The sequence below is a fragment of the Halichoeres trimaculatus genome, unplaced genomic scaffold (genome assembly GCF_033239565.1).
Source record: "Halichoeres trimaculatus isolate MK-OKI-2021-1 unplaced genomic scaffold, fHalTri1.1 fHalTri1_scaffold_3, whole genome shotgun sequence".
NCBI lineage: Eukaryota > Metazoa > Chordata > Actinopteri > Labriformes > Labridae > Halichoeres > Halichoeres trimaculatus.
This window is the reverse complement of record NW_027437181.1, coordinates 37,576,130-37,593,343: the sequence shown is the minus strand read 5'-3', so window position 1 is coordinate 37,593,343 and position 17,214 is coordinate 37,576,130. Positions and strand designations below refer to the sequence as shown.

Here is a 17,214-nt window from a genome sequence, read left to right as displayed (position 1 = left end):
ACGGTTCAAAAAGCTGTAGGTAGGAACTCTGCTTTATAGCATCACATTAATGTGTTACCAAAATGGGTATTCTTCATTTGAATGTTAAATGTGGTATGCAGTTAAGAGTGGTATGCAAGACCAGTGCTTTATATGTGTCTCTGACCCGGATGTTGTTGACAATGGCGGCTCCTTTGCTCTCTGCTGCTTCTGGGTTTCCTATCAGGTAATCCCAGGCGCAGAAAACCCTCCAGCAGAATGTGAAGTTTTCATCTGAAGCACTGGCCAGGCTCAGACGAGAGTTCTTGGCCATTCTGTGGTGACATAAATTAAAAAAAACTATTCATACAACATCACAGAAACATTTTTATGATGCTGAACAAATGATTGAAGTGATTCTAACATCACAGTGACTCAGCAAAACAAAGATGTTGAGGACTTCTCAAAAACCCAGAGGACTCACTGCACTGAAGCAGAGTCAGTGCTCGGTGTTCATCACATTAACTGATCATTGAATCTTTAGGACATGCTATAAAAGGTTAATGTGATTACTTTCTTAAAACGATGACGAAACTGTAGGCAAAGACTGCCATCCCAACCAGAAAGTAGGCAAGAGGCAACCGGTACCCTGCGCTGCCTATTTTCCTGTCTCTGCCATAATAACCGTAGAATAGCACAGAGTATTGCAGGTAGCCCTGTGGAGAGAAAACACACATGAAAGCATGAAAGGCTCACAGCAAACACACAGTTCACCTGAGTTCACCATGGGAACTAATGCAAAACCCATCCTGAACATGATGGTACTCATGAGAACCAGTAGGAACCCATGCAAAATATAGGCACTCATGGAGACTTATGGTGAACTCTTTGGAAGATGGTCTGATGTGAGTACAGACATGATGTTGTGTTTCTGTGTGTATTAACACCAACGATGCTGGACTGGCCCCATGCTGCTTTATTTTCCTGTGCCTCTCATAAAATACAGGCAACACATCTACACTAATGTCATGTAATACCACATGTGGCATACACTACAGATGGTCTAAGGGGACTGGACTACCATACCATACCATACCATACCATACCATACCATACCATACCATACCATACCATACCATACCATACCATACCATACCATACCATACCATACCATATTTATTTATAAAGTACTTTTAAAAATAACCAAAGCTGTAAACAAGGTGCTATACAGGTAGATAAAAATAAAATGATTAAAACAGATAAGAAGACCAGACACACATAAAAGAAAACATACTAAAAACAATTAAAAGCAAATAAAAGAAAATAAAAGGGAATAAGATGAGGCAAAGAAACTATGTCTCGCCAAGGTAAAAAGCCTAAGGATAAAAAAGGATTTTAAGACACTTTTTAAAAGTGGACAGTGACGGAGGCTCTCAATATACAGGGGAAGACTGTTCCACAACCAGGGAGCAATATTAGAGAAAGCCCTGTCCCTTTGAGCTTCTTCTTGGACCTCCGCACCTGCAGGAGCAGCTGGTCAGCTGACCTGAGGGACCAAGAGAGTGACTAGGGGTGAAGAAGCTCAGATAGGTAAGGCGCGGCAAGACCATTCAAACATTTAGAAACATACATAAGAATTTTAAAATCAACCCTTAAAGTCAGCGGCAGCCAGTGAAGTGAAGCCAGTACCCAGCTGATGTGCTCTCTTTTACATGTACCAGTTAAAAGTCACTAAAGAGGTGGTCTGAGACCACAGAAATGGTCTAAGGGGACTACAGAGATGGTTTGAGGGGACAGTGAGCTCATTGATGGAATAATAACAGGAGAGAGGCTTGCCCCAAGAGACCAGATGGTGTCCAGGTCCTGGGCTGATGGCAGGTGCTCCTTGGGAATGGTTTTACTCCTCGTTGTGCCAAAAGGTGCTCCAGCCAGCAGCTATAAGGCACAAACAGAGACATTTAAATGAAATGTAATAAATATCGAGAGCTTAAAATGGCAGAAAACGAGCAGGTGTGTTCTTAGCAACCTTATCAGTCACAAACACAAACATGCTCAGCATTGATCCATGTGTGTCACACACTAGATAACCACTTTATTTTATTACCTATAGCAAGTGTAGATAATACAGTCAGGAACACTCTCGTTATACACTGAACCATTTATTGCCAAATGGATACAATTAGAATTGGTGTTATAGCTCTGCTTTTCAGATTCCTTCCATGGAGTGCATAGCAAAACCCCCATACGTACATACAGATAAGAAGGATACATACGTATCAATAGGATACATACAGAGTCTTAATAGAAGGAGGCTATGGTGCAGGAGGAATAATTAAGACAGCAGCAGCTGGGTAGCAAAAAGGTAGCCGGGATAAGACAGAGTGATGACGTGATTTAAATATGCCGCCTTGTCATTAGACACATGCTGTGATTGGTTGAGTGGGGTTAGATTAAACATCAGCCTGTCAGCTGATCTCAGCTAGGCGTATGACTTCCGTGTCCTGCATGAACTTACAGTAACTCCATAAAGTAGAACCTTTTCTGATGCCGTAATAAATGTCTGTCTTAAACCCAATGTTCCTTTAGATACCATTAACAGTATTCTTCATACCCTCCAATACTCCTGTCTTGAAGCTATCGCTCACACCTGAAAAGAGTAAGCTCATAAGATGGAAAGGGTATGCTACCAAAGTACACAGAATATGGGAATCTGAGGGTAGGCCATGTTTGCCTGGTACAGAACAGCTGCAGAAATAGCACACTGAGATCATGTCAGATAAATAATGGTCAACTCCTTCTGAAGAGTTTAAGCTAAAAAGAAAAAAGAACCACTGAAGCAAAAATTTTGATTGGTGAGAAGCACTTCCACTGGCTCTTATGAGTCTCAGACTGGGCTTGGAACTGGGCCTTATGGTATTTAGTTGACTAAAACTTGACTAAGACTAAAAGGTTTCAGATGACTAAAATTTGACTAAAACTAAATATTGTCTGAGTCAAAAGGCTAAGGTTAAATCAGAATTTGCTGCCAAAGTTAACACTGTTATCTTGTCTTATCTTGTCTTGATGTTGGCTCTCTGTTTATAAAATCACATTTTATTAACATTAAAAGATCTTGACCTCTTCATGTTTCTGGAAAGTGTCTTGAAATCCCATTTGTTGTGATTTGGTGCTACATAAACAATGATTGACTGACTCTACAGTGAAAAGTTAGGACAGAAAAATAAAAACAAGAGCTCACAAACATGGCTGCAAATGTTAAGACAGCAGGAAACAGGTGGAAGGTTGCAGCCCTAACTTTTCCTCACTCTGTGTTATGATGGAAACAATGCAAAGACGTGTCTTCAGCATTAAACAGGAGGAGTGAAATTACATCTTTACAGCAGAAACACAAAAGGAGGCAGCTTTACAGATGTGTCTGGTGAAAAAATAAAATCAGTCTGTGGAGGTCAGGGAAGGTCAGTCCTTACACATGATGAAGGGCCAGAGAAAAATCTGGAGGCAGAGCAGTTAGTCTGATTGATAGGAGCAGTCTGAGGGAATTGCTTGTTTCTGAATGTCAGAGACCAACATAAATCTAAAAGCCTCTCGTGTCCTCTCTCGTCCACAGATTTTTCCTCTGCTGGTTGAGATGACGCTACCCTCCAGTCATCTGCCTCATGAAGAGATTATCTTACGCTTACCTTTTTTTTTTAAGTTTTGACCTCCTCTGTTAAGGTCAAGGTCATAGCTGGTACATAGTAGGCATTCTTTATAAACCTTCTCATTATGGGAAAGTTATATGATCAGAAATCTGAGTTATCTTAAGAAAAGAGAGCGAGAACTTCCCTAATTGCTTTTTCTTTTTTAACAGAGAATACAAAAAATACATTTATCAATTTAGTACTTTGATAAAATGAAAGTAATTATCTAAAAATATAACAGCTTGCTCTTGCAAAATATTTTTATTTGATCTAATGTTCTTCTGTCCTTCTAGCTCTTGTTCAGTGTTGAAAATGTAAGTTTTTGCTTAACTCTGTTTTTTTTTACACGTGAGGGTACATTGTGGTTCAATACTTTGTTTCTACTACTACTTTTACCACTGAAATAGTAAAATAGTTATGGTTAAAAAAACAAAACAAAACATGCTGCTTTGAATCCTGCTTTGAAAACAATATTTTTTTAAATTGTGTTTTAATAGCTTGCCTTACTGAATTTGTCTGACCTGAGTAGTTGAAGCCTGACAGGTGAATCCAATACCACTGCGAGGTATTGGATTCAATACCATAACGTACAGCAGGGTTTTATATCCACTGTGTTCCTTTTTCAAAAACACCATCACAGCAATAAGTATTTTGCTGTTAAAAAATGTTTTTCTGCAGAACTCTTTGCACTGACACTACATTAAAGAAATCCGACGCTAGGTGAATTCTGCTTCACAATGATAGGAGGAGCCAACATCAAAGAATAAAGCGATATTGCTATGAACGCTTGGCCGCCACAAGCCAGTTATCCCTGTGGTAACCTTTCTGACACCTCCTGCTTAAAACCCCAAACTTCAGAAGGATAGTGAGGCCTTGCATTCACGGTCCATAAATCTGTAGACATTTAACTTTAGTTTTACATACTGAGTTTGTTTTTTATACATTACAAATTTGTTTTTGGACATGGGAAACATAGTATAATAACAGGAAATTACTGTAGATTGATTTGACATTTCCTAAAATAAATAATTTATACCACAAAATTACAGGGATTAACCTGAAAGGAATCTGATTTGAATGTGTTTTGACTAAATTTATATGTTATTTGACAGTATAACTGATATCTAAAAACTGTGAAATACTGTGTTTTAACCCTTTAACAATGAATGAGTCATCGCCAACACATCACACTTTGACAGACCGTTATTCCTAAACAGTTTGCACAATCAGAAAAATTCCAATGGTTTGTGAAAGCTGAGGCTGTGTCCGAAATGGCATACTAACATACTACTCATACTAAGTGTGACGTCAAAATTAGTGTGTGTAGTGCGTTCACATTTAATAGTATGAAAAGTTTGAGTGAGAAAGAATTACCTGGATGTATACTATATCGGAAAAAATTGTAAGAATGGTAGGTGGGCATACTAGTCGCACTCAAACGTCCCATAATTCATGGCGAGCGAAAGTGGAAGAGATTGCCGGGCCCAGCCAAACTCCAGAGGGAAGGTATAAATATAAGTACCTGGTGTTATAATTTTATGTGGTCAAATAGTTGTCCTTATCAGCCATGGATTTGAGAAATAAGCGATTTCTGACCAACGTCTTAAATTTGTCAGACGACTCACAACATGCTACTGCCTGCTAGCAGCTAGTCGCAGCAGCTTGCTTTGCATACAGAAGAAGTAACTACCTTCCAGCCCTGCAGCTACATTTGAAACTATTTGCATATTCTTGCTAATAACTGCATGAGGAGTGCCAGCTTCAAATTACCACATTAATTATGAGACTGTTTTGCTCGTGTTTCATGCAGGCTATATTATGGTTAGTTACCAAGCACATTCCCTAGCCAGGACCTGCAAAGAACTTATCTTGAATATTGTTATGTGGGGGGCTTTGACTCTCAAGGATACTGCTATGATAATCAAATGGAAACTATGCCTTTTAACATTTGACGGCACGTCTCTATTAATGCTGGACAGATGGATAATGCTGGACTGTTATTTCTCCCAAGGGACTGATGAGGACAGAGTGCCTCTTAAATGGCGCTCCCAAAATGAGGAGCTGTTCACAGGGCGCAGAGATGCAGCCCAAAAGGGTTTTGAGTAAGTAATAATCTCATGTCACACATGTGTTTTCTATTTTACTCTATTGTAAAATAATTAAAAGATCAGTGTTTTCTTTTTCTTTTCTCTTTTTCTCTTTTTTCTCTTTTCTCTCCACTCAGAAGTTAATTCTGAGCAGAGCATGCACTGATGTGGAGGTTCAGCCGGAAGAAATGCTGCCTCCTGCTGTACTGAGCAGAGGAGAGCGCTACTTCCACTCAGAGTTGGTTCAAAGTGTGTGTGTGTCTGTCTGTGTCTGAATTTGCGTGTCTGTGTGTGCGTGCCCCGTGCCTGCGCATAATGGAGACACATAATGCATATCCCTCTACTGTTTGGAAGTGCACCCTCTGCGGTGCTTTTTTCTGTTTGAGAGATGCTTGGTGGATGCTGGTGTTACATCTGTTTGGTGGATACTGTTGATCATTTATTCTTTCTATTGTTTAAACTAATGAAGCCTGATGTAAGCTGTTGCTGGATGTGCTGTTGGTTATGTTAAATGTGCATCAGTGCTGTGCAAATACATTTTATGGGTAATATAATAATTGTGCCCCCCCCATGCATTTGATATGCCCCCCAAGAGACTGATGTCTGGCGACGGGTCTGTGTACATATGTTTATTAACATTGACATGCCAAGTTCATCCTGTAAAATATGCTCCCGCTGTTTGATTCCAGTGCTTTTTCCTTCACTTCACCTCTAAAAACCAATACTGTCTTTATGTTTTTTTTTCCATTTTAAACTGTTTTACTGTCATGTAACATGCAGTAAATTAGAAAAAACTCCAGATATTGAAAGTTCAGTGTACTCCAGAGAAATGAACCGAAGCATTTACTTGCAGAACATTTTTTGATCCTTTTATGGTCGAAATAAGCAAAAAGTCCAGACAGGCATTAGAGGCTCAGGTTAATTTGTTTTGACTGTAAAATCTGGTCCTATATTTTTACAGATATTTCACATTGTTCCGTGTTTACAGTGTTTGAGTGTAATTTTAGAGTATCTGTCTGGAAACTTTTCTGCCAGTGCTTTTACTGTTTTTCTTTTTTTTACAGGTTTTGTTATTTACTGTGTTAGGACTTTGAGAAAGAGACTGGCCTCTGCAGGCAATCCATGTTTTGCTATTTGTATGAACTTTTTTGAGAACTACACTTACTGTTTTGTAAACAGCAAGGATGATGTGAGAATTGTACCAAAGCAACTGAGAGAAACTGAAAAATAAGATCTGTTCTCAGTGAGAGAGCGTGCTGACCTCTGGCAGAACGATGAAGGCTCCAGTTATGATGGTCAAAACGATGTTGATCCCAAACAGCCAGCGGAGGAAGATAAAGTAAGACGCCACACCTGACCCGAAGTGACCTAAAAAAAGCAGAAGAAACACCTAAGATGTGGTGTTACATACATTTCACACACAGGCATGTTTGATTTACCACTTTGTGCCCTCACAGGCAGAGATGACCATAACAATCCATATTTTATCAATAAAGCACCAAGTGACAGTTTCATCAGGCAAAAATCTGAGCAGAGCACTCATGCCCTACTGTGCTGAGCAGGAAAGTGTCCCTAACATTTGCATACCAAACACTTTATGTGTCAGCTGAGTGCCTCACCACATCCCTGAGTAAGCTGATCCAGTTAACTGCCACAAACTTACTTTCTATTTTTTTGATCCTCACTTCCCAGGGAATGAACAGAACCACAATGTTGTAGAGCAGTCGAGACAGTTTCTTCAGCAGCTGCAGGAGGAGTCAAACTTGAGTTTAGTACAGACAGACAGACAGACAGACAGACAGACAGACAGACAGAATGATAGACTGCCGGACAAATGGATAGACAGACAGGTGGACAAATGGATGGATGGACTGACAGACAGACAGATAAAAAGGCAGACAGAGAGAGTGACAGACGGACGAACAGACAGACATACCGACGGAAAGACTTGCAGATGAACAGACAGACAGACTGTCCATCTTTAGTCTGTCTAGCATCGTGTATGGTGTGTGTGTGTGTGTGTGTGTGTGTGTGTGTGTGTGTGTGTGTGTGTGTGTGTGTGTGTGTGTGTGTGTGTCTATGATTTTTGCCTCAAGTGGATACTTAAGGAAGTGCAGAGGAGAAAAAAAGGCACCATCGCTGAATCTGTGCAGGTGAATAGACCAGAACAAACTTCATTGTCCCCATGTGACAATAAGTTGTGGATTCAGTGCTGACATCATGCTGCCTTCATAAATAATTCTTAAATTAACATATTAGCAATCGCCCATTAACAATAATAACATATACACAATGGCCCATGCTGTAAAGTTGAGATGCTCCCCAGCTGACTGATGTGTTTCATCACGCTACTCGCTCAGGCTACAGGGTTATGCAAATCTACAGCGGTGGCGTAGATTCCACACAGAAAAATGAATCAGGCTTCTGACTGCAGCTGAACTGTTGTTGATAAAGAATCATTTAGTTTGCTGCACTCAGGACAGGTGGTGCAGTGAGAACAGAAACAACAGGGAAAACATTCAGTCAGAGCTGATATGGTTTTGATTCAGGTCAGATCATCATCAGCAGTGGCTCTGATCTTAATTAACTCAAAAATGAGAGGTGAATAACTCACTACCAGACATACTAAAGTGAATTTATACTAATTAGAAGCTGAACAGCTTGAACGCTTTTAATTAAACTGAGCCATAACAACAGGCTTTGAATTCACTCATGTGAGCATGTTTATAGCTGTACAGCTCTCTTTTTTAATGTGTGGAGGCTATACCAGTACAGCTCTTTTACTCTCTCTTTTTAAATGTGTCCACATGTTGGAGAAGGTCAGAAAACAAAGAGTGGATGTTTTCCTGGTTCTTTGTGTTCAGGTTGAAGAGGAGAAAAGCCTTCTTTAATGTGAGGACAGCAGACATGTTTTATGACTTTGGAACTGATCATCAGGGTGCTGCAGTAAATAACTGAAGTCTTTAGTGTATGGCTGGACAGGATTAGTGGAGTTTTAGCCGTATATTTGGACCTCAGTAGAGACGAGGCCAAATGTGTCCGAGTAGCTTTGTTATAATCATTGTTTCTCCTGCAGCACTGCGTCTTTTTTTCTAATGCATGTTTCTGAGAAAATAGGTTCAGGACAAGAAAGAAGAGGGGTTTGGACATACATCAGCTCCTGCGGTCTGGTATCCTCTGGTTCTGGTCAGTCGGCCCTCATACTTGAGAACAATCTCTCTGGCCTGTCTGGAAACACAGACAGAAGTATGAATCCATTATGAGCTCATCAACATAAGATCTGTCCTGAAATAGTTCATTCATTCATTTTCTGAACTGCTTATCCTGTTCAGTGTCGCGGGTGGCTGGAGCCTATCCCAGCTGTCGTTGGGCGAGAGGCGGGGTACACCCTGGACTGGTTGCCAGTCAAACACAGGCACAGGCAGACAACCTTTCATGCACACACACACACTCACACCTACAGGCAATTTAGAGTGATCAATTAACCCAGTGTTTCTCAATTCCGGTCCTGGGGCCCCCCTGCCCTGCATTTTTTAGATGTTACCCGAATCCAACACCTGATTCAAATGATCAGCTCGTCATCAAGCTTTGCTCCAGCCTGATAACGAGCCATTCATTTGAATCAGGTGTGCTGGAGTGGGGTAACATCTAAAACATGCAGGGCAGGGGGGCCCCAGGACCGGACTTGAGAAACACTGAATTAACCTGATGAGCTTTGTTTTTGGACTGTGGGAGGAAGCCGGTAGTAGGTAGTAGGTAGTAGGTGGACGTGCAGGTTTCACACAGAAAGCTGTGAATCGAACTGATGACCTTCTTGCTGTGAGGCTGCAACACTAGCCGTTGCGCCACCGTGCAGCCCCTGAACTTCACTTCACTTCCACTGAATAAAATGATAAAGTCTCCATTTGCTCTGTTATTAGAAGGCTCTTCTTCTGTTGGAGCTTTGACAGGAGGCAGGGATCATCCCATAAACTTATCTAAGAAATATGAACACTGAGACATGTATGATCCAGTACATGTCACAACATTACAACACCCTGAGGATGTCCCCATGCATCACTTTATCCATGAAATATGTCTCACTGCATGATCAATCCATAACCATTACAAATGAACAGAGGAGCCTGTAGCTTCACGCCATACAGAGAAGACATTATACAAGCTTCCAGTAGGCCTGTGATGATAGTGAATCAATTAATCGTACGAGAAATGAAATGAACTCAATAATTTTGCCAGCCTCTATATATCGCCCTGTGCATGTGTGCTTGTTTTCCTCATCTCTTGCCTCAACACAGGCTGGATGACAAGAGGGTTCACAGTGTGCATCGCTCTCAGCACCTGGGCGTGTTAGTTCAGTCAAGGAATGAACAGAGTGAACCCTCGTCGGTCATCTAGAGTCTTTGTAACCGGGGAAGGCAGAGCCGCTAGCATCAGGCTAGCATAAACACAGAATGCAGCAAGTGAGCCTTGAGAGCTCGTCACAGGTAACACAGGTCAATGTAATAGAAATAAGGAGGAGTAGAGATGACTGTAAAGTGAAATGCCACAGCTACAGTGTAGAAAATTCCAGCTGCAAACCAAATGAGCAAGGTGCATCAACACGGACGAGCAAATGTGCAGCAACAAAAAGAGGGAAAGAAACTGCACCTGCAGATGCCAAACTTTCATCCCAACAGTCAACACTTACTGAGGCATTTAATCAACAAAGTAAATACAAACAGAACAACGCAAAATTGTGTGCCCTCACAGAAAGTGTATTCTGAATGCTTAAAACTGAGACAGCTGGACTGCTTATAGTTTAGGATGAAGCTGATGAAGCCTCATGGACAAGAGGAGAAACATCTTGACAAACTCTAAACAGTTCAGTTGCCCCGGTTTGGAGTGTTTAGAATAACTCTCACCTGGATGAGTGAGAATTTACATGGACACAGAAAGTGTAGATGGCTACATTACAAAAACATGCTGCACTTCTATACTGTTTTTATTCAAGTAATTTTTTTTTTTTTTTTTTTAAGTTTTATAACATTTGAAAGGGTGTACTGCATCATTGTGATATACACTCACCGGTCACTGCATTAAGCACACCTATCCAACTGCTTGGTCATGCAAATTTCTAATCTCCAATCAGCCAATCACATGGCAGTAACTGAATGCATTTAGGCCTGTAAACATGGTCAAGACAATCTGCTGCAGTTCAAACCAAGCATCAGAATGGGGAAGAAAGGTGATTTATAAGTGACATGAGGGTGACATGGTTGTTAGTGCCAGACGGGCTGGTCTGAGTATTTTAGAAACCGCTGATCTACTGGGATTTTTACACACAACCATCTGTGGGATTTACAGAGAATGGTCCCAAAAAGAGAAAATATCCAGTGAGCGGCCGTTCAGCGGGCAAATGTCTTGTTGATGCCAGAGGTCAGAGGAGAATGGCCAGACTGGTTGGAGCTGATAGAAAGGCAACAGTAACTCAAATAACCACTGGTTACAACCGAGGTCTGCAGAAGAGCATCTCTGAACACACAACACGTCCAACCTTGAGGCAGATGGGCTACAGCAGCAGAAGACCACACCGGGTGCCACGCCTGTCACCTAAGAAAAGGAAACTGAGGCTACAATTCACACAGCAACACCAAAACTGGACAAAAGAAGATTGGAAAAACGTTGCCTGGTCTGATGAGTCTGGATTTCTGCTCCACATTCAGATGGTAGGGTCAGAATTTGGCCTCAACAACATGAAAGCATGGATCCATCCTGCCTTGTATCAACTGTTCAGGCTGCTGCTGCTGGTGTAATGGTGTGGGGGATATTTTCTTGGCTCACTTTGGGCCCCTTAGTACCAACTGAGCATGGTTTAAAGTCCACAGCCTACCTGAGTATTGTAGCCGACCATGTCCATCCTCCATGTCAATAAGTGTGGGAAAATATATCGCCCAGCAAAAATGTTTTATCGACCCAGGCCTTGCTTTCAGTCATTTGTGGATGAAACTAAAGTGATTGGACTCTTTGTGAATATCTTTTGCAGCTGATGTGTTTGAAGCAGAGATGAAAACAGCACTTTAACATGTTGAAAACACAATGAACACTTCCACCTGCAAACAGTTTGATGCAGATTTATGACATCACCACTGTCAAACCTTTGACTCTTTTCCCTCCAAACTCACCAGCAGACAGTTCATGCGGGGAGTACCGTTCTCTTAAAGGTGCCGTAGGCAGGATTATCCAGGTAAGATGGCGATTTGACGGATTTGACCCATGTAAGATGGTGATTTGAGAACCAGCACAGCCCATCCCGCCCTGTGTTTTCTGACCTCACACCAATATGCAAGCTAAGCCACACAAGAACACGCGCGTGCTAATGCGACACAATACCTGCCGGTATCAAAACACTTGAGAGGCCCCTGACTGGCACGCCTCGGTCTGCAGACTGCAGTCAGGGGTATTTGGAACACTGCACTTAAAGGCTTCACAACAATGGGCAACAGGGCATTGGTGGCGCAATTGGAGAATATGCTTGGTCAGCAATCGGAAAGTTGCAGGTTCAAGCCCAGCTCTGGGCGACATACAGCGATGTGTCTTTGGGCAAGACACTTAACCCTAATTTGCTAGTTTGATGCAGATTTATGACATCACCACTGTCAAACCTTTGACTCTTTTCCCTCCAAACTCACCAGCAGACAGTTCATGCAGTGAGTACAGTTCTCTTAAAGACAAAGAAACCTTCAGTTATGTCAGGGGTCTGCAACCTTTACTTTTCAAAGAGCCGTTTTGCCTCAGCTCACCTGGAAGAAAGTCATTCTGGAGCCACAAAATCTACTCTATCTTCACATTGAGACAAAAAAAATGTATAATCTGGTGAATAATTATCTAAATGAGAAGTTTTTGTGTGTGTTTTGTGATTTCTTAGTTTTTTATTTTTAATAAATCTGCAAATTTGAGAAGTTCCAATAAGTTGAAAATATATATATTTTTTAATTAAGAAAATTGTTAAATAAAACAGGAATTAAAAAATGGTGAAAATTGTGATATTTCAAAACATTTGCTGAAAAAAAACCCTAAATAATGCAATTTCAAAATTTGCTTAACTTCCAAATATTGAAAAACTTTCTAAAAATTGCAAAAAGGGGGGATTTATATAAAGAATTAAAAAATTTGCTTAATATTAAAAATATATGGTTCTTCTTCTTAATTTGCAAAAAATTAAAAGCTTTATTTCAAGTGGTGTATCATAAATACCCTCTGTAAGAAAAATTTGAAACACCCTTTTTTAAAATTATATTTCCTAAAGCTACAGGGAGCCACTGCAAAGTAGTCAAAGAGCCGCATGAGGCCCCAGAGCCGCAGGTTGCAGACCCCTGAGTTATTTGAAGGTCCGTCTACATTTTTTCCAGTCTTAGTGTTTCTGTAGGGTTTAACCTTCTCAATGAGATAAGCTGAGTACTGCGTCCCAATGAATCAACCATCCAGACACAGCTCATTCCAAGAGGAGTCACAGCAGAGTGGACACATGAACTGTTACACTGCACAGGTCGCTCTGTCTCGGGAGGAGAGGATTCTATGGCTGTGATAGTCCAGAGGAAAATGACCAAAGCTTGTAACGTTTGGTCACATCCTTCTTTAGGGAGTTCAGCTCAGACTGTAGCTCTGTAGCTCTGAAACCTCAGCAAACAGAAATGTGTGAGGTGAAATGTGAGCCATTATAGCAGGAGGATTAACTGCAGACATTCAAGCTGAGATTAAAGAGTGTAAAAACGCAGACTTGCATCTTGCCCTTGATGATGGTAATAAAACGTCTGCAGTAATAACAAACTGCCCATATAAAACCTATTATCACGGCACATACTCAGCACATCCTCAGCACATCCTCACTGCTCCTTCCTCCTCCTGAGCTTTGATTTCTGTCTGTGAGGGTTTAACCACCACAGCAGTTCCTGCTGTCCACCTTCTGTATCACCTAACCACCAGTGCAGTTTCTACAGCCTGAGGACTCCCAAAATACACAGATTATGACAGTCAAACTATTTGCACCCACACGGTCAGGTCACACTGCTGGGTTTATCCAATAAAGCAGAGCTACTCGGGCTGTAGTGCTTGTTCATTTCTGACCAACAAACAGCTGGTTCAAAGAGCATCAGAAGAAAAAAAGCAGGCAATACTTGAGCACTTTGAGCTTGCGTCTCATCGGCCAGGGTCTGGTCCGAATGTTGGCGATGATTTCTTTCTGGTACTGAATGTTCTGGAACATCTCCTCTGGGTCATTGCTGTCCACGCGCTCCTGCCCTTTGTCTTCATCGTCTGAGGAGCTGCGGGCGGGACACAATGAACAGAGATCAGCCTGAAGAAAAGGATAGAGATCTGAGAATGGGTTTAGTGAGGCTGCAGACAGGCCCCTTTCACACTGATCTATGTTCTGCTCTGTTTTTTCCGTAATTTGTGTTTGTGATAACACCGATGTACAAATACAAACTGGACACGTCTTTAGATTAGGATTCTGTGTGTTTAAAAGTAACTCTCTAACCTCATGGACAGTTTCTATATCTGTGGAAAGGATAATCTGTGACAGTAATGTGGATTAAAATCACCTCTCATCTGCCCTCATGTGTGTCTGCTCACCAGCTTGCAGTCTCTTAACAGCTTTATTTCACTTAGTCTGCAGATGTTCAGAATGAGTATGGGTGCTCCTGTTTGTTTGGAGTTTGCATCTTTTACAGGATCAACTCAACCAAGCAGCAAAAATGTAAAGCCCACGCTGACGTTTCAGAAACTGCAGTTCCTCGAGTGTCCACTTGACACTCAAGGCTGCAGAAACACCAGACCACCAAACCACATACACACCCATACAAAATGCCAGTTTTTACAGCCACCTTGTTCAAAAAATGATCTAAGCCTGAATAGATCATTGCTATATCAGCCCTGTAGCTGTTAGCAAGGAGGCTAAAGGCTCACCTCTTAATCTCAAATCCCCTTAAATCAGGTGACAAACACTGTCATAACAATTACCGCCCTGTGTCACTATTGCCACAGTTTTCCAAAATATTAAAAAATTATTTGATAAAAGAATTCGTAATTTCATTGAAAAACATAATTAACTGTCTGATAATCGATATGGATTTAGACAAAATCGATCAACATCTCTTGCTTTAATTGATTTGATAGAAGAAATTTCAAATTGTATCGAAAAAAAGAAATTTGTGGTAGGAATTTTCATTGACTTACAAAAAGCTTTTGACACAATTGATCACAATATCTTACTTGATAAGTTGGAAAACTATGGCATTAGAGGAATAACTAAACAGTGGTTACGGAGCTATTTAACTGGGAGAATGCAGTGTGTACAAATTGGAAAAAGCTGATCAGAATTTAGCCCTATAACTAGAGCCCAACCGATATGGGAATTTTGGGGCCGATGTCGATACCGATAATGGGGGCAAAAAGAAGCCGATATCTGATATATAGGCCGATTTTCAATATATCTGCTGACATATGTAATAAATTCATTGATATACATAGGGTACATACTGTTTATGAACACAAATTATGACTAGCTATTGAAAAGTTCCATCTTCTATTTAATGCATGGGACTAAACTAGATTTTAAGAAACAATGTAGCTGCTTTCAAAACATGCAGTAAATACAATTACAACAAAATAGATTCAAACATTTTCAAAAATTAATTCAACCAAAACAATAACTGGTGAATTTATAAGCCCAGGTTAATCCTGCATGGCGCTATGAAGTGAGACGCTGTGTAGTAGCCTTATATTAATTAACACACAGGAGCAGGAGCAACAGAATCTCTGCGGAGCAAACATTTTTTATAATTGGCTACATTTTGGCCAATGTTGATTAATCGGTGACAGGCTATAATCGGCCTGATTAATCGGCCCGGCCGATTAATCGGTCGGGCTCTACCTATAACATGTGGAGTTCCTCAAGGATCAATACTAGGACCTACTTTGTTCATTATGTATATCAATAATATTTAATGATATGGTGAAGTCATCCAAAATTATGAAGTTTGTCCTTTCTGCAGACGACACAAACATAATTATCTCGGGACAAAATCTAGAGAAACTTTTGAAACAAATAACTAATAAAATGGATAAACTAAAACTGTTTAATATCAATAAATTATCATTACATTTAAATAAGACTAAATGTATGCTATTTGGTAAAAGGAAAACTGATGTTGCAGTGCAAATCAGGGTTTATGATATAAAAATTGAGAGTTCAACAAAATGTATTTCTAGGCGTTGTAATTGATGATAAGTTATCATGGAAACCTCACATTTATTTAAGAAAGAAAGTTGCAAAATGACTGACTGACTGACTTATTCTAACTTGGACAAAGTTAGGTTGAGTCAGCATTTACAATACGACCCTCATCATCGATGTGCTGCAAAACTCAGTATCAGCTACAGATGGGTGTCATCACTGAGATAACGTCAATAAATTACAGTTCCTGGCCAAAACTCAGCACAGATTCCTCTCCCCTGGCAGCGTCATATCATTATAAATAGAGTTAACATAATGATTTGTTGTGCTAGCTGTATTTTGTTGTAATGTTAAACGTTCACCCACCGAAGCTGTCAAAGGGATTATTCTGTTCAATAATAAGGTGAATTTTCCTCACTGACATTGCCTACATTTTCCAGGATTCAGTGCACATGAGCAGCTGCAGGATCAGCACAGATTTTAAAGGTCAGTGGCTGTACACATGAGATGGATAAACGTGAAACCCAGGTTAAAGATATCTGCTGAATTACAGATCAACTTCTGTCCCTCCAACCAAACCAGGGAGCAAATAAGAAAAAGCATCAAATAATGAGTTCAAAGGGAGATTAAAAAGTCAGAGTTGGATTATTTGTTAAGAATTTCTGTGAGTCAGGGAAACCAGTATTAGATTTTACAATTATGTATAAGACCTTTAAGAGAGACAGCAGAGCGGAGCCTCTTTGTAGTGTCCCCTGGTTATTAGATTTAGTAAATGACTCATTATACGTCTTACAGGATATGATTTAAGGCTCAGAGAGATGATAAGGGTATGAGAGAGACACAGCATTCAGGACTCCTCTCAAAGTCAAAAAATTCTCAAACTCACCCATCCTGATGGTCCTGGAACGCTGAATAAATCCTGCGGGAGTTCTTCCTGATACTTTTGTGTCTCTTGGCTGCTGAAAGAGACCTGCTGCTCCCAACCAGAGGCTCAGACCCTGTAGCCATGTTGTCTCTGCCCAGACTGAGGGTGATTATCAAACCTCTCTCAGTCACTGCACAGGGGCGTGTGTGCCTTCCCGCTCCCCACAGCTCAGAGCCCCTCCAAGCATCCTCAACAGGACAGACCCCTTAAAGGGACAGACACAGACCGACTCCTTAAAGGGACAGACCTGAACACACATGGACCCTTGAAAGATGGACCCCTTTAAGATTGGCTGCCATTGACATCTATAGATGTCGGTTATGTTTTTGCAACGGCGCAGGCTGTGGGATG

General features: G+C 40.8%; 1 protein-coding gene across 1 annotated transcript in view; it reads right to left on the bottom strand.

The window, feature by feature from the left end:
- tmc3 (transmembrane channel like 3) overlaps positions 1–16,984 on the bottom strand; it is a 32,940-nt gene extending 15,956 nt beyond the window's left edge. Inside the window, exons 1-8 of the mRNA XM_074666698.1 lie at positions 16,825–16,984; positions 13,879–14,025; positions 8,878–8,953; positions 7,389–7,470; positions 6,987–7,093; positions 1,795–1,893; positions 532–674; positions 146–293 (exon numbers count right to left, since the gene is read on the bottom strand). Of these exons, the coding sequence (XP_074522799.1) occupies positions 146–293; positions 532–674; positions 1,795–1,893; positions 6,987–7,093; positions 7,389–7,470; positions 8,878–8,953; positions 13,879–14,025; positions 16,825–16,946 (924 nt within the window). The 5' untranslated portion in view covers positions 16,947–16,984. The remainder of the gene's footprint in view (positions 1–145; positions 294–531; positions 675–1,794; positions 1,894–6,986; positions 7,094–7,388; positions 7,471–8,877; positions 8,954–13,878; positions 14,026–16,824) is intronic.
- Between the last annotated feature and the right edge of the window lie 230 nt (positions 16,985–17,214).